Here is a 14,855-nt window from a genome sequence, read left to right as displayed (position 1 = left end):
CTGCTACACTGCTCCCACGTCTGGCCTTGCCAGCATTATCGTTCTGCTCTTTGGTCTCACTGCCATCAATATAGGAAGGATACGATGTAAGCAATTCTCACCCAGTTGGTCAGTAAAGAATACGGTTGTAGCACGAGAATGAGAGAGCACTGGGTAAGGAACAAATTGTAGGTATCTGGCACTCCAGAGAAGCAATGGGGCAGTATGAGCTGGAGCTTCTGCTCACATGAGGGAAGCGATGGCTGGAAGGAGCCTGAGTCGGTGCAGGTGCCTGGGTAGATGGAAGCCGATCCATGAGCTGCTGGTCTTACCAGCAGGGCTCTGTGGCTGAGAGAAATAGTCAGGTCTTAAAAAAATGACCCAAAAGCTGCTGGTTTGGCATAGGCTGCTGTAGTGCTTCATTCTCAATAGGTGACTGAGCTCATTAACATTCTCTGCTGGGTTCATGACTGGACAGTTCCCTTTCAGGAACTCAAGCTGCGTCGAAACACTTTGGGAACGCCTCGCATTGCCCACGCTCTGAATCATGTGTGAAATCTGGACAATAGGCAAGTCGTGACGCCATTGGCGGGGGACGTCGTGTAAACCAGGAAGCTACAAAGTGGGTGATCGATGGTAGCGACATTAGCTACTGTTTGTTCAGGTAAGCACTTTGTGTGTCAATCTGTGCAAGCAATGGCGAAAAGCAAGCAAAACTTTCACATGTGTGTCCCTCCTTGCCCCCGTTTCTATACAGGAGGAGACACACATGAGCTGTGTGTTGTTTGCTTGGGAGTGAAGCATGCTCAGTCAGCTCTTGATTGTCCGTGCTGTATGCGCACGCTCCACTCCAAGAGAGCGCTCTTCGAGGCTTACGGCTCAGGTCGTGGGTCTTGCGGGCCAACCTTGCAGAAGGCATGGAGATGGATGAGTCCCCTTCAGCCTCCTCTGCTGGGCTGAGCTCCTGTTACCCGGAAGAAGCACGTTTCAGCGGTTTCTTTTCCCAGCGCGTGCAACGTGGAGCCCTGTGTTTCTTCCTCCGAGGAAGGGGGAATTTTTGGATGCTGCCAGCCCAGGGACTCCTTACAGCCTGTGCTGTTTGAGGAGCTCCTGAAGGTAGTGACACGGGTCATGTCCAAGCTAGAGATAACTTGGCCGGATGAGAAGCAGAAGCAATGCATTTCCAGTAAGCTCGATGAGTGTTTCATGCGCCCCGCAGCACAGCCTCTGCCCCGGGGCCTACCAAGGTGTCCAGGTCCTGGGAGACCCCATATGCGGCCTGTACCTTTGCCCCGTACTTGCTATATGTGAATATAGTAGGGTTTAAGGAGTGTGGCTATGGGGAGATGCCCAGGGTTAAAGAGACATTAGGTGTGTTGCAGGCATACCAGGCCGACCTGCTGTGGCACCACCAGGAGGCCAGACTGTTAGCTCCCTCACAAGATGTGCCTTAGAGTGCAGTCTCCCTTCACAGGGTGACTCCTTTGATCTCCACTAGCCCCAGCCATTCTGACAGGGTCAGAATCCAGCCTCGAGAGCTGGTTCCCTGATCCGACTTCCGGGCAGAAGTGGTGGCCAGGCTGTGAAGTCTCCCACAAGATGTGCCTCAGAGTGCAGCCTTCCTCCAGTGGGTGTCTCCTTCCATTTCCACCCGAGAGATCGCTGTGGATGGAGAAGACCCGCTGCCTCTCAGGAGGCTCCAACTGCTGCAGGGCACTGCTCCAGCCGCTCTTGGAGGGTCAGAGACCAGTCTCGAGAGGCTGGTTCCCCTAAGAGATTTCCTGGCAACTTGGGAAGGCCTGCCAGATGTATCTCAGTGGGTCCTGAACACAATAGAGAGGGGATACTCAATTCATTTTCTCCTTCCCAGGTTCAACGGGTTGTGTCCCACCATGGTGGGTGTCAGTGTGTATCCCTGCAGAGAAGGAATTGCTGGTCCTGATAGCCCACCACTGGCATGATTGAGAGTGTTGTAGTGTGTTGAAAGTGAAGTGCATAATGGCCTGGTGGTCAGGACTATGTGTGAAAATGATCTCTGATGGTCCCTGAACCATTTTTTTAAACTGGTTGAATCCTGCCATTTTCATCTTAGAACATGCTTATGCAATCAGGGAAGACAAAAAACCTATTGATGAAAAATATGGTCATTCAGTATATTCAAGTAGTCAGTTGACTTAATTTTTAAACCCATAACACTGGTGAACTTAGACCTGACTTACTGACGCAACCTCAGATCATAACACTTCCCCCACAGGTTTCTACAGTAGGCACTGGGAATAATAGGTGCTTCACTTGCCTCTCTTCTTGCCTCGATGTACCCTTCACTCTGGAACAGGGAAAATCTGGACTAATCAGACCACAAGACTTTTATTTAATTTCTTCATAGTCAATCTTTATGATGCCAAGCAAATTGAGACCCTTTTCTATGAGACCTAATGATACGTGGTCGGAAACTTTTAAAACAGAATGACATCTTTATCATGACCACGGGATGTGTCTTACCACATGACTGTTTAAGAATTGAGAAGCTTCTCACTGCATCAGATAGAGTTCAATAGCTAGTTGCAGCTAAAATATAGTAATCGCTGCAGTAAATGTTATATGAAGCTCTTAGCAATTTCCGTTGTTACATCCTGGTGGTGACTTTTTATTTCACCAGGCAATGCATTTAAATTCTAGAATTTTGCAATGGCAGATGGGCTGCCCCCTGCTGGTTGTGACAAAAACACAATACAGACCTTTTATAGACCGAGACAGCTGTCAGTAAATCAGCACACACTTTCTAAGACTAGGAGGATGTGGGGTGTGTAAGTGGTGTCTTCACACATTAGTTTCAATATTGTTTATAGAAAAAACTTCAGTGTTACAGTAAAATGTACCACACACCCATTATAACTTACACATAATGAACGATGCACTTTTGTACACCTGAAGTAAATTTTAGCTTTGAGACCATTGTATAATTAATACATTCATCAAAATCTGTTAAATTAAGAAAAGAAAAGCTTTCAGTGTCCGAAGTAACTACTGCTTACTGTCGCTCGGCCAAAATGTGTTGTGAACAACTGAATTTTTAAAAGGATTTAAAAAAATATGTATATAAAATCTTAAATCATAAATGTGATGTTTGGAAGAACATTAGCAGCTTAAATATTAATCCTTCCTTTGAAGTGAACTGAAGGAGCAGTGAGGTGTAAGTGAGATTTGCATTAACATGGCTAAACGAGTTCCATTTCTCCAAGAATAGAGCAGAAACTTCACCAGATGTTCAACTTCCTTTAGTGAAACTCAGTGAAGCACTAAAACACACACACTGAATCTGCAGCTAATCCCACTCTCTCATCACACTGATCATCACCATTAACTCCAATAAAAGAAACACAATGTCCAAAACTCAGCTTTATTTCAGCAGTACCTACAGGAATAGCAACAGCACAGTAAACTTTCTTTCAGCTTCTCCCATTAGGGGGCGCCACAGCGGATCATCTGCATGTTTGATTTGGCACATGTTTTTACGCTGGATGCCCTTCCTAACGCAACCCTCCCCATTTATCCGGGCTTGGGACCAGCACTAAGAGTGCACTGGCTTGTGCAACCCTAATGGCTGGGGTTGGTTCCCTGACCGGGAATCGAATCCGGGCCGAAGCGGTGAGAGCACCACTTCCTAACCACTAGACCACCAGGGACCCTAAGAGCAACAGGACAGTGACGAGAGGAAATACAGAAATATCAGCAGTGTGTAGATCAGAAGCAGCTCGATGTTAAACTCTATCTTGGATCCTCTAGTCTTAACACTGACTCTTTCTGAACGTGACTGAATGAATGATGTTGCCATGAGAGACTGTACAGATAAACTCCTCCCCCTTTTCCCAGAGGTCTGTAACGACTGTCCTTCACCTCTGAAACGTCCAGTATTCAGCTTATTAGTGCCCCCTGTGGAGAGTAGTGAGACAGCAGGCAGAGCAGTGTGGACGATCCCTGAGAAAACCACAGAGGAGACAGAGGGAGTGGAGACACGGACGCTTCACCGTGGGACCAGGTGGAAGGTAAACACACACAACATGGTATTTACACACAGATGGAGAACTGGTGTTACAGCCAATTTCTTGATCAAGCTCAAATTAATGGCAAAACATTTGTGTAAATGCTCTCACAAACATCTGACTTCATGCTCTTACACAATACATCATTACTTAATAAGTCCATTGTAGTACACAGACCAACACGTTGCATCTTCAGAACAAATAAATGGAGAAACATCAAACACTTTATTTGACTCTTCATTTATAGATAGTCACATGGTGTAAACTATAAGCTGTATCTGATATTATTTAGATGAACCTCACACACCAGCAAATGTTCACACAATTGACCACTGGAATTATTATTTCATTGTCCATTGAAATAATCTCACTAATAAGCCCACCTTTCCTAGCTGAGGATCATTTTAACAGCAGTTCTTTACAAGATGCTACTCTGTAAAGATGCTGTTTTCACTAACATGACTTCTCTCTCTCCTTTCATGCTCTTCACCACTCACTGAAAAAAGAGAACACAAATTTGCCAGTTTCCAAACACGTGTGTGATTCTCACCTCCTGGTTCTCCCTGCTCTGACCTCTATTCACAAACCAGCACTCTGCCATGCCCCCATATCCACAGACCCCCACCGTCCTACTCAACCCAGGGTCTGCAGCTCACTCCATCTCCGACATGAGAGGAAATCGTCCACAATCTGCTGGCACAATTCTGTCCACTGGATCTGGATCTGGTGTTCCGTTTTTAGTGAGATCCAGATAGAGGCGAAAACATGCCCGAAAACCTTTTCCGCAAATTTGTAACCTGTGCTCTCTGTGATGTCGAGAGGTGGTCTCCACAGTTGGACAGGGTAAATTGGGCTGCAATTCTTTGACTTACCTTCTGTCCCAGCTCCTCCCACCAACACAGCTAGAGACAGAGGCTACCAGCTCTCTGAGGTGGTACACCTGCACTGTGTTGCCTTTATCTGTGTGACTAACCTCATACTCGACATCTCCAACTGGCCGTGTAACCTCATAGGGTCCTTGCGACTTCGCAAGTAATGTACAGCTTGACATGGGTAGCAACATGAGTAATTCATCTCCTGATGCAAAAGATCCATCCTCTCAATTATTGTAAATGATATCTTGCACCCATTGTGGCTTCAGCATAATAGTATAATAATTCAAATGGGAAAAACTCCATGGAGGCTTGTGGGACGTCTCGTACTGCAAATAATAGGGTCTCGAGCCACTTATCCCAGTTCTTTGCATCCTCATGAACGAATTTCGTGGGACAAGAGCTCCCTGCAGCTCTTCAGGGCCAACAACTGGATTGTCTCCTCTTTTGTGTAAGAGTCCTGCGTCACTCAATAAAGCTTGCCTTTAACAATGAGAAAGTATCAACGTCTGGCTGGACTTGCTGACCATCGATTACGCTCACTTGCGCAAAGGTGTGCGAGAGGGTTTCATCTTGTCTCTTATCCAGTGGAAAATCCCTAAGGGGAATTCCCCAGAGAGAGGGGTGTCCCAGTGTCTGTCTGACACAGAGCGCATGTTGACGGCCCTGGCACCAACTCCCCAGCCAATGCAGCACATATCCCACACTGCTTAACTTTACTGCCAGATCCATCCATGCACATTCCCCTCAATAGACACGGAAAGGCATTGATTGATGTATGAGGCATGGACTAGCCACCACCTTGATTGTTTTTCTCCCCCAAATAGAACTTAGATAGCCACTAGTGGATATTTGTTGATATCCTTGTACACACACTTCACCTTCAGTATTCAAAGCCTCGCATCTGTCAGAGTTACCAACCTGTAAGGACACGGTGAGATGAGAAGTAGGAGAGGGAGTTGAAAAGACCACTGACAGGTAATCAGTTTCAAGGGGATTAGCCATCCTTTCCTAGGGATGGAAATACGACAAGAGTTGGAAGAGTTGCTCTAAATGTTACATTGGACACTTCCATTGATCAGGGGTTGGTATAGTTCTTGTCTGTGTTGTAATCAATTAGAAATGAAGTACACATGATACCAGAGACCTTCTACAAGCAAAAAAATTATCTATAAATAGGTTTCCAATATATTTGACACAATCTGTTCTTTCAAGACTTGATTTCAAGATTTGTTGTTCTTCTTGCAATCACATATCCTGCAATGCAGACCATTAAACCATCTTAATTGCCCTGCGAATGGTCCCATTGGCCCACATCGTGTGATGATGTTTATGGCTCCGATTGATTAATAGCTTTACCCTATTTGTATGTTCTCTTTAGAAATATATAAATGCCCTTTCAATCCTAATAATCTTTGAATATTTTTTGCTACAAAAACACAGATTTCATGTGGTTCTCTTGACAACCTCTTTTCCTGGGTACCCATTTAGAGGCAGTGGTTGAGGAACAGATCTGGCATCCAACCCTAGAAACCGACTAAACCCAAGAACTAGTTTTAAAATTAAAGCCACTTCTGTACTAGGCTAAGCTTGTTTATTCTGCTGAGGTTTAACACAGTCCTTTGGGCTCTTTATAACACTGCAAACAACCCAAGTCACTTGGGGAGATTCCAGCTCAGTGGTTAAGGCGCAGAGTTATGGATCAGAATGCCTTGGGTTCAAGCCCCAGTATCGCCAAGCTTCCATGTTATGGGCATATGAGCAAGGCACCTAACTCCCTGTTCTCCAGGGGTAGTTTATCATGGCTTCCTAACGTCACTGGTATATGCAAAGATATAATTTCACTGTGCGGAAAAGTATAAAGCACCTTTCTTAATGCACACATACCCACTTTATTCTGCTCAATTCATGTATATTATTTAACAGAAACCCTTATCCTTATTTACACAACTGAGCAATTGTGTGCTTGCTCATGGGGTCAACAGTGGCTAGTGGCATCTGGAGGTGCTGGGATTTAAAATCACAACCTTTCCATCGAAAGGTCATCAAAAAAATTTGTAACCTTTATTTAATAAATATTTTGTTTTAAGTTTGAATTTCTTATAAAATTCCTTGTTTTTATTGCATACTTACAGTCACACTCAAACTCCTCTCGCCATTTCTCTCTGTGTTTGTGTTTATATCAATATAATCTCGAACCTGAACCATGTAGTGCACATACAAGACATCAAACGAGCCACGTGATCTTCATCCACTTTATAGAGCAATAAAAAAATAAACATGAAGGGAATGACTTGGAGACATTTGTGACAGAATGAAACTACAGTTAGACACAAAGAAAAACGAGCGAAGTAGAAAAATAAATCAGACACTAGACTGCATGTAGGCATTGAGGCGATCATCAGGTCTAACTTTTCTATTGCAACGGTTATAAAAAGGCACCACTATATTATCTAGGAGACTTCGTCAGTAAGCTAGCCACCGTTTTGTGACGTGACTGGTAGCATATGGAACATGCTAGCTCAGTTAGCTAAAGGTCAGTTCGCTAAGGTAGTGTAATGGAATACAGTATTGTGACAGTTTCATGGACCGAGATAATGGCTTAGACACGTATCGACATGACAGCGCGATAACACGCCCTGGAAACGGCGCGGTGGGGTGCCAATATTTAAGTCTCCCCGATAACCATGTTGGACGTTAAACATTTTAGAACTGATTCTCGGTACAGACGCCAAAAAAACAACAGAGTTCAGTAACTGCAAAGAACTTTAACAAACAGAGCAAGTAACATCAAAATGGCTAAAATGAAAAAAGAAAACGCTAAGAGATTACTGTGTCTCTGAAGCAGTCCAGCTCTCAAAATTGGGGAGGAAAAAAAAAAGTAAAAGTGTAATTCTCAAGTCATGGTCACGCTAAACCCTGATGCTACATCGTCACCGTTACAACATGTGCGCTAGGCCGTACTGCATCTACTGGCTCATACCAAACTTTCCAAAAAACCTCGCAATGGAGGATGTGACCAATATCCATATTAGTGAGCTAGATGGCTCCGATACGCTAATTTACGCGTGACGAGAGGCTACACGGGTAAAGTGGCCTATCTCAGAGCAACAACTCAACACAGATCGACGTGTTATGGCATGACCTCCTCAGAAAATCCAAGATAGAGGAATTATCGCTGGGTCTCACCCTCATCCCATTTCCTACAACTCGGCTTTAAAACAATATAAAATCAATGGCAAAAGACACGCTGCTTTTTTACACGAGACGTCACGTCCGGTCGCCGCCGTATACGCAGCAGGTTGGAGAAGAAATTTCTTCTAGCGTGAAACCTGTTTGCTCGTTCGGGATCGGGCCGCCTGCTTTTCGGTTTGGTACGTCGATAATCTTTACTCGTCTTTTTGCTACAGTTGAAGTCAATGACGTGAAAAATCAGGAGAAGCGCTACAGCACGACGCTCATACACTCGCTCGTTTCCTGCCTAACTGAAAACTAGCTTCCGTACAGGATTCTAACTAAACAACTAAAACCTGCTTTCTGGACTACAAGACCCCATCCGTGTTCCTTTTCCCCATCCAGTCCCCCAGCAACTATCATATCCAAGATAAAAAAAATTAAAACTCCAGAAACAAAATAAAAAAGACCTGCTTATGGGAGGAACAAAAACATGGAAAAAGTGCACTACACTTGTACAGAATTGGCCGTGCGCACTTTATCCCTATCTAGGGCACTAATATGGAGATGCAGGTTTGATACGAGCCAGCGAGACGTTCCACCTTCCAGAGAGCAGCACAGAATCACGCCGTGTCAAAAACAAACAAAAATCATTACTTTCAATTCTTTCAACTGTAATTGTGCATTGGTTGGGTATTAATAAAAAGAAAAAAGGAAGTGTAAATGTGTGTGTGATCTGAGCTGACAGGAAATGGGCCTCTTGTTCAGAAGGAAGTTAACATGTACAGTGGTATGGATCCGGTCAGCACGTGACGTCAAATGGACTTTGGATTTTTTTTTCTTTTTAGTGCACTTCTATTACAAAGGCCCCGGACTCTCAATCGCTTCCTCACTCAATCGTACACTCAGGTACAAACTCTTACACCGCCCCCCCCCCTCACACACACACTCTTACCCCCCCACTCGTCTGTTAATCACAATCACACATTTACACGTCTCGTTTTCTCTTTATCGTCCCCTGAGTCTCTGAAGACCTGCGTCTGTCTCTCTCTCGGCGTCTCACTCGTACTCGGCGATGATCACCATCATCCCAACGCCGAACAGCATGGCTACGACCTCCAGCACCGACTGACCCAAACTGGCACGCCCGCTCAGCAGCTCCGGCAGCACCGTCACCGTGGCGATGTAGACGAAGCCGCCGGCTGTGAAGGGAAGGATCCAGGCGGTGGCGGCCGCACCCACTCCCTCAGCCAATAGGGAGCAGGCGGTGCCGGCTAGTGCTCCGATGGCCGTGAGGAGCTGGAGGCACATGGCCTAAAGAAAATACGATGCAAGAGGTCACGTGACCAACATACAGGCATGGAATATAATGACGTCAAAATTTATTAAGTGGAGAAACAGGTCCAAAACCGTATAAACATACTAGAGGTCAAGTATCAATCGATGTGGGTTTTACTTTTGCCGGTGGCGATATTTAGAAATCGGGCAGCATATGGCTGATATTTGATGCAGATTTTTTGGCCATTTTTTCTCTTTTTTACCTTCATCTAATTAAATCTAAATCTACTACAAGACTCTCCAGTCAGTGCACTTGTTAGCAGGTCCGTTAGTACCATGACCCATTAGTACTGAACGTGGCAATTTCTGGTGTAAACACTTCAGATATTCACAGTTCTAGCTCGTTCTGTTCCCTCTCTGGGTGCTGAATACAGACTACTGCCACCTGCTGGTAGGGGAGAGTTATGTTCAGAACGTACACACAGTTTGTTGAGACAAATTCGCCTGCATAATAATCGGCCTTATTTGCAGCACAATCGACTGATGCCGATTCACTTAAAAATCTGCCCAATTAATCGGTCGAGCTCTAACACATATATACACTATATTGCCAAAAGTTTGCAGACACCTGGTCGTAGGTACGTGTGTGACTTTTGAACATTACATTCCACATTTAGTCCCAATTTACTCTTATAATTCCCTCCACGCTTCTGGGAAGATGTTCCACTAGATTTTGGAGTGTGTTTGTGAACATTAGTGTTCATTAGACACAAGGTTTTTTTTTTTAAGTTCTCAAGATCTTCCTCTCCAAAGCATGTAAACCAGATCTTCAACAGGAACATGCTGGAACAGGTTTGAGTTTTCAAGTTCAAGTGAACGCAAAAGTTTTATTTTACCGCACACAAAGACAATTAAGTGCCTCCAGATTTGTGGTAACCATTTGAAGAAAAAACACATAACAGGAAAGTTCAGCTGTGCCAATACTTTTGGAAATATAGAGTAAATATATATTTATAATTAAATACATTTTTGGTTTCTTTTTTTAAGTGTGATCATGGACGTGAACTTTAGTGCAAGTGTGATAAATGTATCTGATATCTGATGCATAGATAGTAAATATGTCTCTCTCACACACACACACACACACACACACACACACACACACACACACACACAACACACTTCTAAGACCATGAACTCTTTAGTCGACCAATCAGAACACTGAATGAGCGCACCTTCTTCTTGGTGCATCCTGATTGGACGAGGATGGCGAAGTCCCCGATCTCGTGCGGCACCTCGTGCAGGAGGATGGTGATGGTGGTTACCACGCCGACGGCGGGACCCACCAGGAAAGAGGCGCCGATGGCCAGACCGTCGGTGAAGTTGTGGGTGAAATCAGCAGCCAGGTTCAGATACCCTGATACTTTAATATCTACAGGGTTGGGGGAGGGGGAGACGGGGGAGACGGGGGAGATTATAATCTGAAGCGAGAACTCTCTCTTATTACTCACTCTTATTCCAAGCAACGCTACTTCCTGTCCTCATTGACAATATTGTAGATATAAAACACTCCGTCCATCAAAGAGACATTAAAATACCATCTAGTAGAGCATTCTCTGTTCCACATAAACAAACCGTTGCTATAGAAACCGCAACACATCAGAACAAACCTGCTGCTATAAAGAATTCACCGACTGCTTTCTACCAATCACAATGCAGAAAAACACCGCCACTTACCCGAGGTGTCCTCTTTCGCTTTCTTCACCTCCTTGTCCTTTTTTTGGTCTTTCTCCTCCTTCTCCTCCTCCCCATCGCTGTCCTTGCATTTGGGAGCAGCTGTGAGGATACAAACACGAAACGTTGTGGAAAGGGAACAGAAATCTAGGTGAAGATCACGATCCTGAGAGTCTTACCGTGGGAATGAGAGTGAGAATGTCCTCCTTTCAGCAAACGCACAAACTTCTCCACCACCAGGAACGCCATGATGCCTCCGAGAACCCACAGACCCACTGACATCATGTGATCATGTGCTACACCTAAAAACACACACACGTTCTTGAGCTCCTCAACATTGTTTCTCTTTTATTTCTTTCGTACTTGGAGACCAGCGTACCGTGAGAATGACCGTGGGACTCCTCGGCGTTGTCTGATTGGTCCTCGTTGCCATGGTGAGAGTGAGGAGCTGAATCGGCAGAAAGAAAAGAAGGATTTCCATCGATCGTTATTGATCATAATATTATAAGCTAACACTTTTAATGGAACCACAATCTTCAAAATGCTACATTTTGACATGTAGAGACTGAATCATGTACTAATCTAATCTCAACACCATATTTTATACATCCAAGTCCACATTTAGTCTCCATTTGCTCTTATAATCAGCTCCACTCTTCTGGGAAGATGTTCCACTGAAGTTTGTGGAGATTCAGTCATTCACAAGGGTGTTAGTAAAGTCAGGTAGTGATGAAGGTGAGGTGAAGTTGAGGAGATCTGGGGTTTAGTCAGCGTTCACATTCACCCCAAACAGGGATATTAATAGGGTTGGAGCTCTTTAGCAGAAGATCTTCCACATCTTTAAACCAATGTAAATCATAGCTACATGTTGCCGGCTTTGTGCACGTTGTGTGATGCTGGAACAGGTTCAGGTCTCCTATTTGGAGTGAAGTGATAATTTCATGCTGCATCCAAAGACATGATTTGAGGTGGGATATTCCCAAACTTTTCTCCATTATAACCTGGAATTTTGCCCCTTACGGTTTGGGTTAAAATGAGGAATGTGAAGGTGTAACACGTGTGTGTGTGTGTGTGTGTGTGTATATACACTCACCCAGTGCGTGAGGGATGAGGTGAAGGAATGCGTCCCCCAGCAGCCCCCCCGAAGCAAAGCTTAGCAGAATTTTCAGCAGGTTCTGGTGCTGATCCGAGTTTGACTGCACCGGGATGAGAAAGAGGATGAGGAAGGGTGCGGCGCTGATCAGCAACGTCGCTCCCACCGCCTACGAGAAAACGGGGTACACTGATGACTTCGTGTGATCGGATGATGATGATGTCAAGGAAAAAAATAAAAGGGAGGGGGGGGGTTTAAAACTTCAACAAAACCACAGTTTATTCCATATAAAAAAAAAAAAAAAGATAAAAAACATTCATTAGATAAAACATGAAACAGTTTAAGGTAAATATCTCGCGTCCTTATGTACAATGTTAAAGCTGCACCTCTGCTGACCCCTGGTGGCTGATCTTCCTTACTGCAACAAACAGCCCTTTGACTCAAGGCATCTTCGCAATCATTTTTACTGAATTCTGCGTGCAGTTTTAGATAGTTTCTAACATACAAACGTGTGTGAAGTCGTTTATAAGGTTTCCATAACGAGGAACTTATTAAAACATATATGGAAGGAGTCTCCAGTGTAAGTGATTACCTGCATCCATAACTCTACAGTGTCCCGACTCCCAGCCTGAAACTCGTTCATGCCAGGACTGTAGGCGTGGCCGTGTCCGTGAGCATGTCCGTGATCGTGGGCGTGGTCGTGTCCGTGATCGTGGGCGTGTCCGTGGGCGTCGTCGTAGGCGTGGCCATCTCCATCATCAGCTGCATAGTCATGTTCATGATGCAACTCGTAATGGGCGTGCCCATGGTGAAGCTCCTCCTCCTCAGCAGGCAGATTTGCTTCGGCGCTCCATTTACTCGCGCCGTGAAACATCTTTACATCACCGTGTTGGTCCTCCTGGTGATGGTCATGATGGTGCCCGTGGTGATGGTGCCCATGGTGATGGCCGTGATGGTGCCCGTGGTGATGGTCGTGATGGTGCCCATGGTGATGGCCATGATGGTGTCCATGTTCACATGACCACGCTGTGAAACCGAACATCAGCAGCAGCACAGACACAACAAGGGCCCTCATCTCACCTGGAGGGAAAGAAAAACAAACGGTTCACTTTACAGCCCGTGACCAGGATGTGCACGTACGCCTGGCGTGACTCTGTGTAAACACTGCTGCGTTTACACATGATCACTGTGATGCAACGTTGAGTACATAAGAACACGTTTACACTTCATCAACATCAACTGACTTTTCTCTCTGGGTAACCGATCAGATCCGTCTTTCCAGCGCAGTAGATAAATAAGTCTGCAGAACCCTGACGCAGAGTCGATCTGAAGTGATGAGATTTCTTTTGAAAATCATTTTCAGTCATGGGACATTTTATAAATCCCACAAAATGAGGAGAATGAGGAGGCTGAAGAGAGCAATCAGGAGGATCAGTTCTTCTGCAACTTCTGGCTTTTGCTTTGGATGCCAAATGGCAAAAAATAGAAATGTCATTAACAACAGCACTGGAGAGAAACACGCCTCGACCAGACCCTGAACCAAACGAAGTACCAGGAGTAAACGGATTTCTGGTTCTCGTTAGTCCCCGGTACACATGATCAACCCCACTATAAATAAATAACACACAGATTTATCATTTTCTACCTGATTAGTGAAGAGCAAAAACCTGTAATAAACACATCCTTCACTTTATTGTGAGCAAGTCAATCAAAACAAACAAATCAGGACCCTGAGTCCTCAATACCTCCCTGCTGGAGACTCTGTACACTGCACTGGAGTGAATAAACACCCCTATGTAGGGTATTAATGTATTAATGTAGTGTAAACTATTTGGAACACAGCCTTTGTTCTTCCTCTGTAATATTTAAATTCCTTTCTTTCTTCATTCATTCATTTCTTCAGGCTTCACTGGAGTGTCTAGGAAAAGGGAAATCTGTATTTTTTACAGTATATATGCATTAAATAAGTATAAAACACATGACTTTATTTATAAACACTGTTATGGAGTAAACAGGAGAAAAACCAGTGCAGATAATTAGCCTGTTAGCACGCTAGCATCGTGTTACATAACACAGGCGATAAACTCTGTGTTTTTCTGCTGTATAATAAGATATAATGTTATATGATCTACTCACCGGCTGTGGAGCGTGTTAGCGCCCTGGACAACTTTATATTTCTGTATTTTTATCTGCTTGCAGGCTGCAAGTCATCTGATGCTCTCTGTCTCCTTTCCTGTCTAACCGACGTGGCGCTCAGTCCGGCCCCCAAATCTCGCGAGATCTCAGCGGTGACTCTCGCGTGACTTTAGAGCGACACAATATGGCGGCGCTGTGGGGATAAAATTTCTTCTTCTTCTTCTTCTTCTTCTTTCGACTTCGCCCATTAGGGGGCGCCACAGTGGATCATCCGTCCCCATAGCACCATGTCCTCTACGTCTGCCTCTTTCACACCAACTACCTGAATGTCTTCCCTCACCACATCCATAAACCTCTTCCTTGCTCTTCCTCTTTTCCTCCTTCCTGGTGTCTCCATCCTCAGCATTCTCCTGCTGATATAACCCATGTCCCTCCATGCTGAATTTTAGACTCCTTTGTGGAATTGCATGGAAGTAACATGAAATGTCCAGCTCAGGATAAATCCAAAGAGAATGCTCCATCAACCTGGTGTTCCTGCACTCATCT

At 44.8% G+C, this 14,855-nt stretch overlaps 1 protein-coding gene across 2 annotated transcripts in view; it reads right to left on the bottom strand.

Moving 5' to 3' along the window:
* The window catches only part of slc39a7 (solute carrier family 39 member 7), a 267,579-nt gene extending 252,881 nt beyond the window's left edge, over positions 1-14,698 (bottom strand). The window contains exons 1-8 of one of the 2 annotated variants that reach the window (XM_083546800.1): positions 14,310-14,698; positions 12,766-13,253; positions 12,174-12,342; positions 11,460-11,528; positions 11,260-11,382; positions 11,084-11,182; positions 10,582-10,778; positions 7,136-9,382 (exon numbers count right to left, since the gene is read on the bottom strand). In XM_083546800.1, coding sequence (XP_083402926.1) covers positions 9,128-9,382; positions 10,582-10,778; positions 11,084-11,182; positions 11,260-11,382; positions 11,460-11,528; positions 12,174-12,342; positions 12,766-13,248 — 1,395 coding nt within the window. In that variant the 5' untranslated portion in view covers positions 13,249-13,253; positions 14,310-14,698 and the 3' untranslated portion in view covers positions 7,136-9,127. Of the gene's footprint in view, positions 1-7,135; positions 9,383-10,537; positions 10,779-11,083; positions 11,183-11,259; positions 11,383-11,459; positions 11,529-12,173; positions 12,343-12,765; positions 13,254-14,309 lie in introns of those variants that run through there. The other variant, XM_083546799.1, reaches the window with a different exon arrangement.
* Between the last annotated feature and the right edge of the window lie 157 nt (positions 14,699-14,855).

Source organism: Silurus aristotelis (genome assembly GCF_946808225.1).
Source record: "Silurus aristotelis genome assembly, chromosome: 7".
NCBI lineage: Eukaryota > Metazoa > Chordata > Actinopteri > Siluriformes > Siluridae > Silurus > Silurus aristotelis.
Note: the sequence above shows the minus strand (reverse complement) of the source record. Positions and strands in the feature narration are given on the sequence as shown.